This window comes from Geospiza fortis, unplaced genomic scaffold (genome assembly GCF_000277835.1).
Source record: "Geospiza fortis unplaced genomic scaffold, GeoFor_1.0 scaffold13, whole genome shotgun sequence".
Classification (NCBI taxonomy): Eukaryota; Metazoa; Chordata; class Aves; order Passeriformes; family Thraupidae; genus Geospiza; species Geospiza fortis.
Window position 1 is genome coordinate 1,187,583 of NW_005054384.1, and position 19,513 is coordinate 1,207,095.

The 19,513-nt window shown below is 41.1% G+C and overlaps 1 protein-coding gene across 5 annotated transcripts in view; it reads left to right on the forward strand.

Annotated features, from left to right (window-relative positions):
* Nucleotides 1–19,507, forward strand: part of CALD1 (caldesmon 1) — a 171,272-nt gene extending 151,765 nt beyond the window's left edge. For 4 of the 5 annotated variants that reach the window (XM_031060512.1, XM_031060513.1, XM_031060514.1 and 1 more), the window contains 9 exons: nt 2,215–2,464; nt 4,621–4,761; nt 11,252–11,295; nt 11,391–11,469; nt 12,789–12,917; nt 13,873–13,968; nt 16,379–16,459; nt 16,672–16,705; nt 17,819–19,507. In XM_031060512.1, the coding sequence (XP_030916372.1) occupies nt 2,215–2,464; nt 4,621–4,761; nt 11,252–11,295; nt 11,391–11,469; nt 12,789–12,917; nt 13,873–13,968; nt 16,379–16,459; nt 16,672–16,705; nt 17,819–17,850 (886 nt within the window). In that variant the 3' untranslated portion in view covers nt 17,851–19,507. The remainder of the gene's footprint in view (nt 1–2,214; nt 2,465–4,620; nt 4,762–11,251; nt 11,296–11,390; nt 11,470–12,788; nt 12,918–13,872; nt 13,969–16,378; nt 16,460–16,671; nt 16,706–17,818) is intronic. The other variant, XM_031060515.1, reaches the window with a different exon arrangement.
* Nucleotides 19,508–19,513: the final 6 nt, after the last annotated feature.

Here is a 19,513-nt window from a genome sequence, read left to right on the forward strand (position 1 = left end):
GCAGGAACATTAAACACACTTAAGGAGAAGACATTTGTCTAAACACTGATGTAATTATTTAACAAGGTGATGCTATCTGACTCTGTTGGAAGCATGCGCTTCACCTATGCAAATTCTTCAGGTTTGGGGGATTTTTTTTGGCATTCTTTCTTTCTGTCTCATGTATTACAGCTGCTTGGAAAACTCCTGTTTTTCTCCTGTGGAAAGTTACCATTAATAATTTCCAGTTCCTTACTAAAAAGTCATATTTTCCCCAGAAAATGTAAGCAAAAGACCTGATGAACCTTTCTGTTCCTACATGCTGGTGGAATTAGAGTGATGGGTGTTATAGCTGAGATAGGAATCTTTTTAGTTTTGTTTTTTTTAAAGAAACACTGTTGAAACTGGAAAACTCCCTCTCTTCTCTTATTTCCTCCTGTTTTCCCCGAGTCAACTAAATTGTTCTGTCCCCAAAGATGCTTGTCTTTTTCTAGAGGGTTTATAAAAAATATTTGCCTTTGAAAGCAAAGGATAAGTGCATCCTTTATGACACAGAACAGAAAATAGGGGTGGCACAAGTTCTCTGGCACAGTGTGTGTGTGGGAGAGACTCCTTCCTCACTGGCAGGGATGGGAGAGAGGTGCTCCTTGTAATATGGCAGCCTAACAGTAGCTTTGATTCCCAGAAGGCTCAGAATGGGGGAAATTGTACTTGAAAACACCAAGGAAAAAGGATATAGGTCCTAGTTTTGGGGAAAGTGTGAAAAAACACATGACTTGGCAGGAGGCTGAAAGCTTTCAGTACAAAAGGTACAAAAGTACCTTTTGTACAGGTACACTATTCTAGGTGTATTTTCAGAGGAAAGCTGACATTTTTAAAATGTTGTTAGGCATCCAAGGTACAGTTTTTTTTAAGGTGGGTTTTGTGTCTTGTTAGGTAGAAGTTTGCTACAAAACCGGACATATGCAGCTCTACACATTCTTTCCTCTTTCTCCATTTTCTGATGGAAATGTTTTGGGCCAGCCACAGCTTGCAAGGAGCAAAATGTCTCAGAAGGCAGCACCTTGCTCTTGTGTGTCTCCCTAGACCAGGGAATGCCCCTCCAGGGTGGAGTTTCCAGCAGACACACCACTCTGTACCTGGTACAGAGTCAATTACAGCCAACAGCACTGCCTCAGGTGGCAGGGAACCAGTCCCTGCTGAAGGAATCTTCTCCTGGCTCAGTTTCCTGATAAAACGTGCTAAGAAAACCCCACATCCCTCCTGCCAGCTCTAAGAAAATCTGTTTAGACATCGGGGACTCAAAATTGCTTGCATTTTGAAAATCGTCTTATGTGCGCTTTTGATTATTTCTGTCATTTTGTGTCAATTCAGTTGATCCTTCAGAGAAGCTTTCTTAATAATATAAAAAAGGGGGCATTGTGGAGCCCCTGGCGGGGGGGCATTCCCTGGTCTAGGGAGACACAAGAAGCTTCCCTCAAAAAGCTGTTAGACAACATTGGCTCCTTCCCTTGTTCCTATGTATTGGAATAATTACCAGTATAGCTGGATGGGATGTACCTGAGCTTGTCCGGCCCTTGGTGCTGAACCAGATAGCGACAAACAACTGTGGTGTTTCACCCCACAGACCCTGTTGGCTGGCTGGGGGGGTGGGGTTTTACCCCCCAGACACTTTTGGCTGGCTGGGTGCTGCAGTTGGGCCCGTGGGGACAAGTCCAGGCCTGCAGGAGCTCTGGTGGTGGTGGGATGGATCTTCCCACCATAACAGGGTCTGCTCATCAGGTTTCCCTCTGGCAGAGAAGCTTTAAGGCCATGGTGAAGGAAAGGAGTCGGTTCTGATGGAGAGTTTGGATCCAGAGCTTTATTCTGGCCCACAGGCCTCTGAATGCAGCACCAGCTCCAAGAGAACTCCCTGATCCCATGGTAGCTGTTCCTTTTAACCCAGGGAGAGGGGCAGGGAAGGGGTAGGGAGCCACCAACCAGGTACAGGAGAGAAGGTCTTAAGGGACAAAGGACGCCTGGATGGCCCAATGCCCCCCCCAGGGGTAGAGGGCATCCTTTGAATCTGACAATCACTTGATGCCCTTCTGGAATTCCAGGACTGACAGTGCTGGGAGGGGAAAGGAGAGGTGATTGATACAACTGAGAGGGAATTATCATGGGAGGGACCCGAGGTTCTGGGGTGAACCCTGAAATCACAACATGGCCCCATTTTCCCTTTGCTTGCCTTCCCAGGCGCTCTGGCGCGAAGGGCGCGGCGGAGGAGGCGAAGCCGGGCGCGGAGGCGCTGAAGAGGCTGGAGGATCAGCGGCGCCGCCGGGGCGAGAGCGAGAGCGAGGAGCTGGAGAAGCTGAAGGAGAAGCAGCAGGAGGCGGCGGCAGAGCTGGACGAGCTGAAGAAAAGGCGGGAGGAGCGCCGGAAAATCCTGGAGGAAGAGGAGCAGAAGAAGAAGCAGGAGGAGGCTGAGAGGAAAATCAGAGAGGAGGTGAGTGTGAAGTACGGGGTGTTGCACTTGGGTTTATTCCACTATTACTTGTGGTGTTTTTAGGGTCCCCCGTGGCAGGAAGGAAAGGATGAATCTGACTCTTTGTTCTTAGAAGGCTAATCTATGATTTTACAATATTATATTAAAGACTGTTATACTAAATTATACTAAAGAATAGAGAAAAGATACTTACAGAAGGCTTAACAAGATACTAATGAAAAACTCTTGACTTTCTAGAGCCTTGACGTAGCTGGACCGTGATTGGTCATTAAGTCAAAACAATTCACATGAAACCAATCAAACAATGGCCAGTTGGTAAACACTGTTTAAACCACATTCCAAAGCAACAAAACACAAAAAAAGCGAATAAAGTAATTATTGGTTTCATTTTTCTCTAAGACTTTTCAGCTTCCCAGAAGAAAAATCCTAGCAAAGGGGTTTTTCAGAAAATATGATAGTGACAATTACTATTTTACTTTCACTCTCCTTGCATTAGTCAACAGCTCTTTGTAGCATTGTCTAATGAAGACCTGAGGTAAAACATGCAGCATCCAGGTGATGCAGTGCTGGATTTTTCCCCAGCCAGCTCCCAGCTCCATGCCAAGAGTAGGCTGTTCCCAGAAAGCAGCACAGTCTGGGATGCAGCTGTGGGGCTTTATCTCTACAGCACAAGCTGATAATCCTCAAGAGCAGGAGCAAGGACAAGAGAGAGGTCTTTATTATGGTGTCCAAAAGGATTTATTCTATGGAAGGGTCAGGGACCAAAGACACAGAACACAGCTGTGTAGAGGTTTTTAGATGGGGGCAGTTCAAGGGGAGGTGATAAATCAGCAGCTAATTTGAGATATCCTGGGCAGGGGTAAAGGACAGGGTTCACAAAAGCATCTTCCAATGAGGGAAGTGCCACATGGACCCCACATGGACATGGAGGGGTGTGTTGGGTCATGTGGACTAATGGGAGGTCTCACTTTAGGGGATTTCTGAAGGGGAATTCCAAGCACGGGGTTGGCACCAGGTAGGATTGGGAGCTCAGGGTAGATTGACAGTGGGGTGTGGGAGTATATTTTGGACCAAACCATTAACTTGGGCAATAACACAACATACCATTGGGAGTAAAAACACACCACAACATCCAGGGTGTGAAAAAAATGTTCTAATTCTAGCCTTAGGACAGACAGGGCTCTAAAATCTGTTTTTATGAGTCAGGATTTCCTTAGAGATAGCTGCAAATTTCTTATCTTCTTGGGGATTCAGAATCTTGGGGCAGTGTAATAGCCACGGATTTTTTTTTTATACATTATACAGATTGAATTACAAAGTGCATGTCGAAATTTATCTGCTGCAGATGGGCTGGAATGCTAATGTTATATATAGTTACAATGGGCTAGATCTCATTAGGGAGATATTCTTGTCTATTTAAATATTGAGTATCCAACACATCTGTTTTCTTGTACTTCCTCTGCCAAGGGATTCTACAAATAGGATTTCCAAGTCTCTGGTGCATAATTTAGGAATCCTAGTTGTTTGGAAAACAAATGGTAAATGAATAATACTGATAGTATCTGGCAGCTGAATGCCAATTCCTTTAATGTTCTGAGCTCTTTGCAACAGAACTCAGCAGATGCCAAGATTGCACAGTGCCCCAAGATTGCACAGACCCCACTGACCAGTGCTCACACTGGTGTTGCTTTGAGGGCTTCTGGTTTGACTTGTAGCTCATGAAGCAAAACACATCTCTGGAGGGAGATCTGCAAGTGTTTAATCTTGGGTTTCTTGGCCACTTATTGATTTTTTCAATGTTAAATATTAACCTTGGCACAATGAGTGTCAGAGTAGAGGGACACAAGAACAATACCAGTGTGATACATGAGAATACAGAGAAACTGAGCTTGAGCCTTTTTCTCTGTTTAAGTGGAGCTCTATGACAGTGAATTTGGTGACTTTGCTGTGAGGGGACACTAGAGCAGCACACACTAATTGTCTTCCTGGCATGGATTGGCATTAACTCCTTTATAAATTTCAGGCAGATCACTGAACTATTTCAACTGGCATAAAACCCCGTTTTTAGAAAACCTGGTAAATGTTTGCAGGGCTGCACAGCCCTGTGGTGGTGATGTAGATTCTGAAAGAACGAGTATCCAATCGTATTTTTCAAGGAGGAAAAGAGGAGGATGAAGGAAGAAATCGAAAGAAGAAGGGCTGAAGCTGCTGAGAAACGCCAAAAGATGCCAGAAGATGGTGTGTCTGAAGACAAGAAGCCATTTAAATGTTTCAGTCCTAAAGGTTCATCTCTCAAGGTAACCTTCCCCACTAGCATCTATACAGGACATAAAAAGTGGTGGGGTTTGCAGTCCCAACCAACAGTCCAACATCAAAAGCAGTGTTGAAATACTTCTAATCAAACCAGGAAAATGCTTTGGTAGACTTAACCTGAAACCTCTAACTGAAAGACTTTACTCATTGGGATGATTGAAAATTAGATTTCCTGCTTAGAAATAGAGAATAGACTGGCAGCTGTCTCTTTTTGATGAAGAATCTCCAAAATGGATCTTCACCTCCATGAGAAAATGATTTTTGAAACTTAGAGCAATAATACTGTGTTGTTTTAAATTTATCATAGGAGTGCTCTGTGAACTGGAGTAGAATCACAGAATCATTTAGGTTGGAAAAGATCTCTTAAGAGCATTAAGTCACAAATGTTCTCTCCCTCCTTCCACATGCACAGTTATTGTCTTGCTTGCCAGAGTGCTTTGTCCTTAAGCATATTCAGCCTAATCATCATTAATTGTAACTGACCTGCATGGGAATTCCAGCTTATGTCTAATCCCCCTAAAAATAACATCTAGAAGTATTGGGCTGGATTTCATTTTCTTACATAACAAAAAATTACAAACCTCACCCTTCTGTTGCTGCAGGATTTCTAAATGGTCTTTTGTGGCCTATATTATATTAGAAGTGTGATAAATCAATTAAATGGTCTTTCAGCATGGAAGAGGAATCCTGGCCCCACTGAAATTATTGGGAGTATTGTTTTGGAATTCAGTCCAGTTGCTTTCTCAGCTCAAATCTATTAATTTCTCAGCTCTGCAGATCTATTAATGTTTTCAAAGTTCTTTTCCTTTTTGCATTTTGTGTCATTAGTCATTTAAGAATCCAAAACATTTGTCCAAAAGGCCACTTAGTGGGAAATAAGAGAGAAAAGAACCAGGTAGGAGCTCATTGAAGCATGAATCGGATCTCCATGAGATTAAAACTGTAACTATTGAGTGAAAAATTGCATTTGGACAAAATTAGCTTTAGCTACACTTTGATCCAATCTGGAGATCTGTGTCTGTTTTGGGTCCAGTTCTAGCAAATACTGAGTCCAAATGTTTTTGAACATCTGAACCTGAAATACTGGGAGAGAATGCACACAGTTGTAAACAAAGATTGCAAATCTTCATGACTTACTTTGATTAGATAAACCTGGTCTTGCCATTTTGGTTGCTAAAGATGATGCCTATAACAGCCTCTTCTTCCCAGCCCTCCTGGGAGGGCTTCCTTTTCTCCTGTTTATTGAGATGCTTTTTATGACATACATTTGGAGCTTTAATTCACAGAAGGCTCAGAATGGAGGAAATTGTACTTGAAAACACAAGGTAAAAAGGATATAAATCCTAGTTTTGGGGAAAGTGTGAAAAAACATGGGACTTGGCAGGAGGCTGAAAGCTTTCAGATACCTTTGGTACAGATGCTACACTATTCTAAGTGTATTTTCAGAGGAAAGCTGACATTTTTAAAATGTTGTTAGGCTGCAAGGTACATTTTTTTTATGATGGGTTTTGTGTCTTCTTAGGTAGAAGTTGTTTGCTACAAGACCTGATATATGGAGCTCTACATATTTTTTCCTTTCTCTGTTTATCTCTCTGAGAAATTGATGATACTCCACAGATTCCAGCCCAGTGTCTGTGGGTGGCCAGTGTAGATGTGTAATGTTGTAAAAGTTCACACCCCAAACTGTTTCTTGGCACTCTGTGGTCAAGAGCTAAGGGGAGAGTAATCTCAGTTTATTAATGTGATGTGAAACTTGATGTCAAAATCCAGTTATGAGAAGACAGTCTATTTAGTTACCTTTAATTTGGACTGACTTCCCAGGCTGGTCTCAGCTGGCTGGCATGCAGCTGTCTCACTGTCTGCTCTGCACTGCCCAACTTATCTTTTCATTTGTAAAGCATCTGGCACAGGTTTTCTCCTGTGATGGATGTATCAGCTCAGATCTGCCATGAGTCATGTGAGAATCCCAAATGCACAGTGGTGGGTGGGTGGTTGGAATTAATACTGAAAAAAGGAAGGCTCAGTGTAAAAATCATGTATGATGCATGTGCACATTCTGGCTTCTCCTGGGTAACAATCTGGCAAAGCACCTTTTTTGCTCCTTCCCTGTCCTTCCTGATGTGATAAGCTTTTGGGAAGAAGTTCACAGGAGTGGCTAGTATGAGGAAAGTAGGGTGTGCTGATTGCCAAGGGAATTACAAGAACAAAGGGAAGAAGGGAGCTTAACTAAGCAGCAGTGTGGCATATTGCCATCCCATGGGTGCTGCATCTGTCCACCAGGCAGGCCATGGACTGGCTTGGCTTGCAGACTCAGAACTGAGAGACAAAGATGTGCAGCTCCTCCCCATGTATGACACAGCTCATGGATGCCCAAATGTACATGTGCATACATGAACATGGACAAAATACACATATCTGCTTATATTTAGAAAAAACCTGCTGTGATTGGCTAGTCTGGCCTCTAAAAATCACAGTGTTGACAGCTCCTGTTGTTTTAACTGGTAAATACAGAGTTTCCCTCAAACCTGAGACAGCACTTCAGCAGAGCTCCCACAGTGTGGAGCTCTGTCAGTAACATCTCGAGGGTTGGTTCCTTCTGAGGGGGACAGTGAAAAGCAAACATGCCAAATAAATACAGGCCAAGTTCATCCCTAGCTCAGGGACAGAAGCAGCTTGGATGTCTCAGGGCTGGGTGGACACCCTGTGGGCTGCAGTGGTACCAAACTCCTGTTCAACCTCTGTCCTTGTTATTTTTTTAAAATAAGGACAAAGCCTGGAACAAGCTCTGCTGCTCTCTCATCTGCCTCTAGCTTGTCCTTTCCCTAATTTAGTTAATGCAAAACATGATGCTTTCAAAGAATGGCGTTTCCTGAAAAAATCTTTGATCATTTGACTTTTTAGACAAGTTCATTCCTCATATTTTGTTTGAAAAGGAAGGTTACTGAGTCTTTTTATTCTATTCTCTGGGTTAAACAGGAGAGTACAGGATATTTCAATACTAACACATCTTGGGGATGAACAGCACCACTAGAGAAATGCAAAAGCAGTAGGTGTTGAGGGGAGGGAGCCATGGCAGGAGGCTGGGATATCCCTGTCTTTGGAGGAAATATCTCCTGGAAAACAGGGGCTGATGTGGCAGCCGGCACTCTCTGCAAGGCTGACACCCAACCAAGAAAACAGGACTTTTCAGAGACATTTTTTTCTTTAAAGACCTGTCTTGTCCTATATCATTATTGCTCTCAATACCTGACAGCAACTCCACGCAATCAGTTCTCCCTAGATGAGCTATTCTTCCTGTCCTATATCATTATTGCTCTCAGTACCTGACAGCTGGGGCACTGACTGGAAAGAGTTAAACTCCACACAATCAGTTCTCCCTAGATGAGCTATTCTTGAGGCAGAGGGAAAACAGAATGGTAAGAGCAGGATATGTGACGTTTGTTTTGCCCCTTCTTTGATGCTGATGGCAGCACTGGAGCCTGGTAGGTAAACTGAGCTGAATTGGCAGACTCTACTCAGGTGCTGCTGACAGCAGAACTGTGCTTAATGAAGCAAGAAACTGTGTGAGCCACTCAGGGGGGATAAGGAGAAGCCTCTCCCAGGGACTCCTGCTCCAGTGGATTTCCACTAGGTCCTTCCACATGTTGGATGTGAGGCAAAATTAAAATACAGGGTTTTCTGTGTTGATTTTTTATTCCACTTCCTCCTTGACACATTTTTTTGAAGATAGGTTTGTTGACAACTTTCTGTTGCATAATATCCAATACACAGTTTAAAACTCCTATGAATCAATGTAATACCTTTTTCTGAAACAAGTTTTACTGGGAATATGCAGTGGTTTTTGTTTCCCAAGTCATGGTCTCATATTGTGTGTTAACTCATTCTTTCTGGTCATGATTTAATTAGAGTTGACTTTTTTGAGTGCTTGTGTGTTCTGAAAGTATTCCATGGTCACAGAACATAATCCAAGCTATTTAACAAGATCCTGATAAGATGAATGCAGTAAAAAGATTATTTTCATTTCCTGAAAACTGATAAAACATCTTGAATTTTATGTTAACCACCTTGCTTTGCCTGTTTCTTTTCCAGATCTATTTTGTCATACTGTTTACTGTATGTGCCAAACGTTTTAAATTCTTTGCATGGAGTTGGTGTGATGTGCAGTGGGTAAATGACCTTTAGATGTTGCTGTGCAGTCTAAATGAGTTTGACTTCTATGTTGAATACACATGTGTAGAGGTTTATTTGCTCTAGGTGTATTCAGTGTCTTCTTCTGCTGTCTTTTGAGGAGCACATTCTAGAATAAATCCTCACAAAAATGTGCAAAAGGTATTTTATCCCTCCATGCTTCCCCAGCCAGAGGGCTTTGCTCAGCTCTGAGGGTTTCTTCCTAACTCTTTCCTGTTTATTTTCTGCTTTTGCTTTTTCACTCTTCTCTTCTGAACAACCCCTGACTTCTTCCTGATCCCACAGCTGACAACTGAGTAATAACTGAGTAATACACAGTGATAACTGGTAACTGAGAACTGCTGTTACCAGTGGGTAAAGAACAACCCCATTTTTGTCTTTTTACTACAACCACAACAAAAATGTTCCTCTTCTTTCCCATCTCTTCCACCAGTGCCCACTCGAGCCTGGTTTTCCGGCTGTGCAGAAGCGTCTCTCCTGCCAGCACATAAAAAGAGTGAGATGATCCTATAAAGGAATTATTGGGCAGTTGCCTTGAGTCCTGGTTCTTTGAGGGAGTCCATATTATTTGTCCTTGCTGCCCACCAGGGTTTCACTGATGTTTATCTGAGGATAAACTGGAGGCTTTTGCTGGAATAACTCATGATTTGTTGCACTGCTGGTTATGACCCAGAAATCAGCACTGGGGGAAACTCCTACTGTACCATAGCAGAAGTGAGGCCATGTGTTTCAAGTGACCATCCTTGGTCTGTTTGGTCACTTTCGAACCATTTCCCTGCTGGTTTTGCGGCATTGCCATCTCCTCTGGGGGGGAGAGCTGTAACCTTTTCCTGCGGGTGTGCAGAGCTCCTTCTCCTGCCGGTCTTTTGCTGCCACCTTGTGACATCCTTCCACTGAAACAGGGGATTTGTCCTGGCAAAGCCCATCTTTGCACTCAGGACTGGTTTTAGCTCGTGTTTTGGCAGCTGAAACTGGCGATGGAAATGACTCTGTAAATTGTATGTATGTTTTAGAGCTTCAGAGGTGCCTTTGAGCTGGGTGGGTGGTAGCTGGAGCTCCTCCAGTGAGCTCCTCTGGCAAATTCTGCACTCAAGTGAGCTGCCTGCTTGCAAGGGCTTGAGAAATAAACTGTGCATGCCCTTTGATGGGATTGCTGTGGGATTTGGTATTCTGGGATAGCCTTGGATGCTAAAGGCACTGAAGAGAACCATTTAAAGGAATGGCTGTCATTGCCTTGCTTTAAAGGCACGAATGCCAGAGCAGCCATGGTTAAAGTAAATTGAAAATGGAGAGCCCCTGCTGAGACTGGGGAATCCCCAGGAATCCAGCCAGGCTGATTATTAATCATTTCAATCCCCTGGACCTGCTTGCATGTGTTTTACTGTCAAGTGGAACTGTAGAGCCTGGCATGAGAAGTGGAACAATGCAATGTTGATAAGACTTGAGGAAATGTGATGAAAATGTTTCTTGACCCTGAATACAAATAGATGCACACACTCCCCATCTCTCCACCTCCCAAAGGGAAATGTTTCAAAGCTTTATTCAGGGATGGAGTTTTTTGTTTTCAAAGTATTGAGAGATTTGACAGAAGCCATATGAGACTTTCATGAGTCTTCCTCCTTGGAGATGTCACAATATTTGCCTATTTACAGAGTAGAAAATAATGATGAAATGTCAGATACCAGTTTGTATAATAACAGCTGGTAGAAACTGATTCAGCAGTATCCTGAACATGAGAAGAGTTTACACTGATGGGTTTTTTGGAGCCCAAATTTAAATTGATTGTGTCCTCCAAAGACATGAGTAAGGGAGGCTTTGTGGCTGAGCTCCAAACCTGGCCTAGTCTGATCCCTCAGCTCAGTTTTTATAAATTTAATAAAGAAAAACTTTATTAAATTTAAAAAAACTTTATTATCTGTCCGTCTCAAGAGATACATACTTGCTTTTGTGTGGGAGATGTGAGGATGACCTAGGTTTTTGTGCATATCAATCCTTTCCATGAGATAGACTTCTTCCCTTTTCTTCTTTCTGTGTTCTTCATTTATTCTCTTGCTACATATAAGGCACTGAAGAAATGTGTAGGATGCAAACGTTCACGCAGAAAATATATCCACTTTTATGAATTGTAGCATAACAGGCTCCTATCTATAAAACCTTTGTGTGTGTCTGTGAAATTTCTGTTGGAATGCATCTCTTTGAAATTGACTTTTTTGACATTTAAAATGACATTACAGGCTGACCCTCTATGAACTCTAAACTTAAAGCTTTTGTTTCTCTCTTTTCTAGATAGAGGAGCGAACAGAATTTTTGAACAAATCTGCTCAAAAGAGGTAAAGCAAAGAAACAGTAAGTTCTGTTCTAACAGCAGTGTTTAAGTGGATGGAATAATAATTCTTGCCTTTTTCTTTTCTCTTACTTCCTACAGTGGAATGAAGCCCACCCAGACAACAGCAGTTGTCTCAAAGATTGACAGTAGACTTGAGCAATACACTAGTGCAATTGGGGTAAGTTAATTCCAGTAAATGGATCTGGTTACTAATGGCTCTGGGGCCTTTAATCAGCCTTTGTTTTGCTGTTCAAGAATTGCAGGGGTTTTTGATCACAAACTCTTCTTTAATGTGACTTCAAGAACAAAGTGCTTGAGGCACATCTGTAACCAACATCTAGAGATGTGTCTAAACGTAACCTCAGATTTGGGTTTTCCCTTTCATGCTGTAATTTACTGTTTTGTAAGCTGGCAGTAGCTTTGGAGGGTTCAGCCAGCCTCTTGAGTGACAGTCACATCCTCTGCTTGGCTGATCAGAGACCTGTCAGCACAGAGCTGATGGTCATCCTGAGCAGAGCTGACCTAGCAGCTGATTTAGGAGAACAAGGAGCTGGCTCTGTGCTGCTGGCTGCCACCCCACAGTGAAATTCCTTGGCAAAGACAGAGAACCAGTTAAGCAGTGACAAAAGGGAAATCAAAATCACGTTAAAATGCAGAACTTGACCCCAGGTGATTTTGAGAACTGTGCCTAAGAGCCAGAACTGAGGGCTTTTCCTGTCCATAGTCCAAGGTAAAAGAGGAGATTGACACCACAGAATCCAGCTGCCATCTGACTTGAAATATTTTTTTGCTGAGTTTCTGATTTGTCCACAAATTGCCAAATTTGCCTTGCTTTGCAATTAGAGAGGCAAAACATCACTCATACAGGTTCTTATTCTCATCCAGTCTATGATATGTAAAATGTGCAAGAATTTTGAAAAGAAGAAAGGGGACAAATTTGGCTTAGTGTTTTTAGTAACCATGCAAAAGACACATTTGCCCCAAAAAATCACCCAAAAACTCACACCCAATTCTCCACTCTTCAAAAGAACACCTTTTTTCAAACATATTGGGATTGCTGAGATTACAACTGAACCTAGAATGCTGAGGTTCAGTTGTCTGGGGCAGATGGAGCAGTCTGATGCTGAATGACAGAACAAACTTTCCCCCTGCCCCTGCAAAGGGATTCCCTAGCTCAGGCTTCCAGGAGCCAGGCATAAGCTAAGATTTTAAATCCTTGGAGCAGTTGTGTGCAGAGCTAAGGTTTGCCGTGGGTTTTAGAAAGGTAATAAACACAAAAATAAGGGATTGCCACTTTCCCAGCTGGTTTTGTCAAGGTGCAGCTGCAAATCCAAAAGGGGAGAGAGTCTCAGTGGCACCTCTTGAGCTGGGTACTCCTTCTCATCTTTGCATGATCAGTGCTAGAGCCACATGGAAATGCTGCATTCCCCAGAGTCAAACCACCCTGCAAATCCAGCTCTCAATGCCAAGCACCAACTGGCCCCAATTTTTCCCCAGGGCACGAAGGCTTCAAGACCTAAGGCTTCCGACCTTCATGTTCCGGCCGAGGGCGTCCGTAATATCAAGAGCATGTGGGAGAAAGGGAATGTTTTCTCATCACCTTCTGGGGCAGGAACACCAAATAAGGTAGGTGTTTAATTATCCTAGTGATTGTAAAGAATTGTGCTCTTACTGTTAAGGACCTGGTCTTGCATTCATATTCCTGTGAGTAAGCCTGTCTGCTCCTGTTGGCATCACTGGTGAAGGATATCCCAAAGGATCCTGAAGGCCTCAGAAAGCCACAAGATGGTGTGGCTGCAATATTGAGTATAATGGAAGAATTCAGTGACCTACTGAGCTCAGTTATGAGACATTCCAGAGCCACATCAGATATCTTAGAAAAATACATCTGGGTCATTCAAGCAGAGTACAAAGAAATTCTTTGGGTAGGGCAAAATTCTTTTGGGGAGCAGAAGAGCTTTGAATAGTGATGATATTTTCTAGATTATTCATAGAAGCATTTGTGAGACCTTTATCTTTTTTGTGTAAATCCTTGAGGCAACATTTTCTTTCTATAAATTGAGGCAAATTGCTGAGCATTTATCATAGGCAAAAAGATGAGCTGTGGATTGAAGTGGGTTATTTATAGATAGCAATTAAATGTCAGTAATTTGTTCTAGCCTTTTAAAGATTTAATGTTTTAAATTTTAGGCCACTTCTCTATTGTGTACTTCTTTTGAAAAAAAAATAATTTAACGAGAGAAAAAAAGTAGGTTTGAGCTGATGTCTCTTCTATTAAGCTAAAGATTTTTGGAGTTTGGCCTTGTGGTAGAAACAGCATGTTTATATCTGACATTTATTACTAGGGCAGCAGTAATGTTTTTGTCAGTCCATGTATATAATTTTTGAAAACTAGAGGGCAGCAGCACTGTGTAATTCATAGGGACAAAACCTTCAGAGCACACAGGCTGTGAGCAAGCCATAGGCTCAGTGAGGACCTTTCTATTAAACCCAGGCTTGGCTTTGCTTTTAAATCTAAACCATGGCAAACAGAGCAAAAGCCATTCTGAAAGTCTTCTGATTGGATTTTATCATTTTGCAGGAAACTGCTGGGCTGAAGGTTGGTGTCTCCAGTCGTATCAATGAGTGGTTGACCAAGACCCCAGAGGGCAACAAATCCCCTGCTCCAAAACCTTCTGTAAGTAAACTTGGAACAACCATTCTTCAGTAGGTGGGCTCTCTCCTGGGGCAGAAGATGCTTCCTCCACCAGCTGATAGCCTTTGGAGGAACTCTGCTTTGTGTCCTCTTGGCAGCTCCCAACCCTCTGGCTGCTGCCTCCTTGTAGCCATAAAATGGGGAGAGGAAACAGGGCAGCTCTCGCTTTAAAGCTCAGAGAAGCACTTCTCTGGTAGAGGATGACTTTAATTTACCACCTGTGAAAGGCTTACCATTAATTTAGAAATTAGCAGCCATAGACCCCAGGTTGCACACTTACACACGCTTGGAGTTTGGTCCTTGCCCTGTAAAAATCTTCCAAGTATGTTTTAAAACACAACTGAAATAATTTTAGTTCTTTATGAGCCTAAATGTAACTCCTAATGAAGGCCCTTTAGCCTGCCCATTAGTTCAGCAAGAATCAGAGCAGAAAATGCTGTTGAGGTAATAAACTGGGAATGTGGGAAGCAGCAGGAAGAGGTCTCTGTGGGGTGGGGAAGGGTAAGGATGAGGAACCTTAAATATCCATATTGGAGAATTGTTTGTCATGTTAATGATTCAACTTCAGGATTTTGTTAAAGAGCTGATTTCTTCCTGTATCCTTGTGCATTGTTTTCCTGCCAGTTCAGCTGCCCTTTATGAAAAGTGCAGCCTGAAAAACACTTTCTCATTTCACACTCCTGTTTGTCCTAAAGAGGAGTTTGAAATTTGCAGCATTGTCCACTACAGAATCTGCCTCCAGATTTTTCTCTCTTTTCTTTTAAGTTGCGTCTTTTAGACAATGTAAAACTAATCTCTTGTTTTTCCCTCAGCCAACTGTTTCTATCTATGTCTTAATTTCCCTCTTTCTCAATAGATTGTTCTTTCTTCTTTCAATGTCTCTGCTTGAAGGAACGCGCCCTCCTCCTATTCTTCTTCTTTGGGGGTCTGTTTGCTAAGTTGGTCAGGTAAACCTGTTTATAATTGACTATGAAGGTTTATATGCATCTCTAATGTGTGATTTTTACTTTTTTTTAGTCAGGATAAATCGAAGGGAAGGCTAGAATTTCTTATTTAGCATATAACTTCTCACCTCTGTCACATTTCACCAAAACTGAAAAATGTTCAAAGTTTTTGTGACCATCAAGATTCTTGTGGGTTTTGGAAAAATATTAAATTCAAGGCAGAGCAAAGATTTCAGTTTTATAGTGAACCCATGCCACAGATCCCAAATTATTTCAGGACTGTGGAAGTGGATTTGTGATAATGTCCCCTGCAAATGGCTTTGTGATGAGGTTGAAATTAGTTTCTTCCTTCCTCTGTTACTACTGAACTGCCTTTTTAAAGAGCAGAATTGGCTTCAAGTTTTAATCATCAGCAACTCTAAATTATGGTCAGTTCTAGGGGTCTCTGCTGGGTGCAAATCCCCCTTGAAGAAATCTCATTTCCATTCATCACTGAGCATATCACAGGTGGAAATTCTCATGTGCAGAAAACTTAGCTCCCTATGGATGGCCAGTACAAAATCCTGGAAGCCATGCAGGACTTGAATACTTCCTGAAAAGGACAGTACTTATGTCCAGAATTGTTTGGGTCTCTTGTTCGCCATGCACAGAGGGAGATATCAGTCCAGCTGCCCAGCAGATGTCGTTTTCATTTGCAGCCCTCCTTTTCCCCAAGAAGCTAATTGACATTTTTATGGCATTTTGATTAAAATCTCAATAATACACTCATTTTCAGAGATTACTACTATTCTTTAATCACTTTACCTCAGCTGATTTGTTTTTGTTGGGATTTTTGTTTTTTTTTTTTGTTGTTGTTGGTTTTTTTCTATCAGGCTAGTGGGAGGCACATCCCAAGGTTGCAAAGGATGCAATGGAAATTTAAATGCATATGAAGGACTACAGTGATAAGTGCTGAAATCTGTATTTAAGGACATAGAGCAGGATCTGCTCTTCTGTTTTTTAAAACTCCAACTCTGTTTTTTACATAATTTTTTAAAATAAAATATTTTAATTTTGCCCTAAAATAGCCAAGAAAAGCTACTTTTGAATTCCTCCCCAGCAGAAATACTTTCCTAAAAAAAAGTGGTTTTTTTTTCTCCAAAAAATTGGATTTGATTTGTTTGTAAAAATGAGGGTGCAGTAACTCTTCACTTGAACCTACTGAGTTAAGACCAGTCTGTACCATATGAAATAGATGCAACAGGATTGTTTTCTGTCTAAAAACATGGATATGTGTGGAGTTATTTTGTGAAATACAATTCTTTATAACTGATAGACAATGTAATGTGGACCTCTGGTGGATATTCCTCAGTTTCTCTCGTGAGGGAGTTGCATTTTAACTTTTTCTTTACCAAGTGAAAATAAACCTGAACTAATGTTGGTTTCTATTCTCTGCCATTAAAATACAGGATTTAAGACCAGGAGATGTCTCTGGCAAACGTAATCTCTGGGAGAAGCAGTCAGTGGAGAAGCCAGGTGCTGCTTCTAAGGTAATAACACTTCTGGGTGGTGTTTACAGGATAATATTCTGTTCCTAACCCACCTTTTTATCTATAAAAGAAAGCACTATGAGGTTCAGAAAGCAGTGTATCACTTTTATATTCACCTTTGGCAGAGCTGGGTTATGTGTGCACATCCTGTTATAAATAGCAATTTTCTCCTATATGGGATTTTAATAATGTGTTTTTGCTTTTTCAAACAGGTATCAGCTACAGGGAAAAAATCAGAGACTAATGGTAAGTGATGCCATAATGCATATATTGCACCTGTTTCTGTCATTTAATATATATTATTACATATATGTATAATGTAATCATGTTATGCATATAATGTTAACATAAATTATATGTATATTTAATAAAATAACACATGCAATATTTGATTATATACATATGATAATACAATACAAACATTGTAATACCTATTATTATACAGAAACATTGCCACATTTTTGCATAGGTGTACCTGTGTTTTAAAATTCTGCAGCTGTTCACGTTGATGCAGAAAACCCTTTTTGCCTTTGCCTTTCAAAAACTCCATTAAAATATCATTGAAACATGAATGGTTGAGAAACTGCTTTTGCTGGAGCTGTGCATTGGTGTCTTTTCAGAGCAAAAATAGTTATGCTATTGTCATTTTGAAACCACTGGTTGGTGATACACGACCTAGTTTTACAGCAAGAAATCAGCAAAATAGCCCTCTTAGTTTTTTATTTTTAAATTTTATTTAATATTTTAATTTTTTTTTTTATTTTAAAGCACTCCATATAAAGCAAATTAAGCTAATTGTATGGCTAAGAACCAGTAGGGAAGAATGGAAGTTCACTGACCAGTTTAATAGCTTTAAGGATGCTTTGCAACATCCCTCAATTCTTTGCTAAGAGTGAAATGATTGAATAGAGAAACACTCTTGGTTTCCTACACTTCACTGTGTGCCCACACATTTTTAGTGGTTTTATGTAAAGCCAGATGTATGCTGCACCTGTGAACTTTGCTTTTTGGTTGAGAGCCGTGCAAAGCAGAATTGTTTTGCTCCTCTTGTCCTTTTTCCAACCCAAGTGTCAGGAGAGGGGTTTTTGGGCTGGCTCGGGGTTAGTGCAGCCCTGCTCCCATGGAAGGTGCTCTCCACCCACAGGAGCAGTCCCAGCACAGGGGTTTGGACACTGCTGAGCCTCTGAAATCCTGATTTTTGTCCTCCTGGGGACCACCTCAGAGCACCCCAGTACAGGAGCAGAGCAGCACCCAGCTCTGTCCTGCTTGCTTACACGTTAACCTAGAGAGCTGTGCTTTTTCTGTTCTAGAGATGTGTCTGGGTTGTTTCAAGCCATATTTAATCTGTCGCTTTCTCAGCAGGTTTGAGACAATTTGAGAAAGAACCCTAGAAGGCCACTAAAGACGCTGGACCAATCAGTTTGGGGGAAAAAAAAAAAGGAAAAAGTGCTAAATTGTTCTTTTTATATTTATGTTTATTTACCAAAATGTCTTTTTTTGCATTATCCCAGTTAAAACCATGTATATTAGCACTGTATTTAATAATCAGTCTAGACATTCATCAGAATAGTACTGCCTTTGCACAAGAGCCTTTATTCCTGAAGAAACCCATGCTGTGAAATATATAGACTCTCCTACTGAAAGTCATAAATATGTATCTGAACAGTGATTTCAGCTGGCAATAGAGGTCAACCCAAAACACATGTAAAGTGAAGTTGCTTGGGAAAGGTGTGCAGTAAACCTATAAAACCAATGGTTACTTTTGTAATACAGAAGTCTTTTTCTTTCTGCACTTTAGACTAAGGCATGGAAGAAATATCTTTAGTTGACAATGTAATATTTTCTGTAAGTTGCCCATGTCATGAGAAATACTGCATCAATAATGTGTTTTAATTTTTTTTTGTTTTATACTTTTTTTTTAAGTATCAATTTTTCCATTCTAGTTTAAGTTAATACCTAAATTTGGATGAATATGTTAGCTGACAGCGGTACTGATATTTCTTTTTGTTGTTAGTGACTAGTAATTGAATGCAATCTAGAATATATATACACACATAGCTTTACAAAGTTTAGCCTAAAGGCACTACTAATGGTAGAATGCTTTAATATGTGCTAGAGTATTATATTTAGCAATAAACATACATAATTAGCCAATATCACAGCTTAAAAAAAATAAAGACAAAATCACACACTTTTCTATAGTAAGATTTCATAATTGTCATTAGAGGTATGGTGAGATAAGTATTAAAAAAAATTTAAATGTCAGTTGCCCAGTAATGGGTAATTAAAAAGAAAGTATAGTTTTTAAAAGAGGAAAAGGTAAGAGTATAGAGGGTCAAAAATAGGTCACTTGTATAAAACGTTGTAGTTTAATTTATATAAAACTACCATAATTAAAAAGAAAAAGATGTAAACAGAGTTGGAGCTTGTTTCAAATGACTGTACACTAAATCTTGCCATCCATCAGTGCCCTACACCAGGTCCAGAGAAAATGAAGTAAACCTCTATCTCTGTGATGCTTCTTTTTACCTCTCTCCCCTGGATATCTTATTGACAGATGTTTTCATTTGTACATAGTAAACACATGACTTTAGGACGTCAGCTTGGTTTGGATTTACATGCCCTACAGTTTAGCATTTACATCCTACAGTGTATGGGTGGCATAAACTGAGCAACTCAAGCAGCCCCTGAGCTCGTTGTTAACAGCTTTGTTGTGCACCAGAACCCCCAGGACTTCCCTTATCCCCACTTCCATGTCTTACAGCACCTGGCTTCTTCCTAAAGAAGTGTAAATTTCAATTTCAACCCACAGCTGGGCTCCCCTGCTTGGCTGAAACATCTTGTTTACATCTAGGGATGCACTAAGTTATCTGTAGGGGGTGAGACTGTGCCTGACATTGCCTGTGAGTTGTTGTGGTTTTTGTTTGGGGGTTTTGTAAACACTCCTCTGAGTCTTTCAAATACATCTGATAGCTGCAATAAAAACAATTTGTTCAAACAATGTATTCTGAAACTGCGTCTGCAATAAATGGAATATTTCCATCAGCAGCCCCG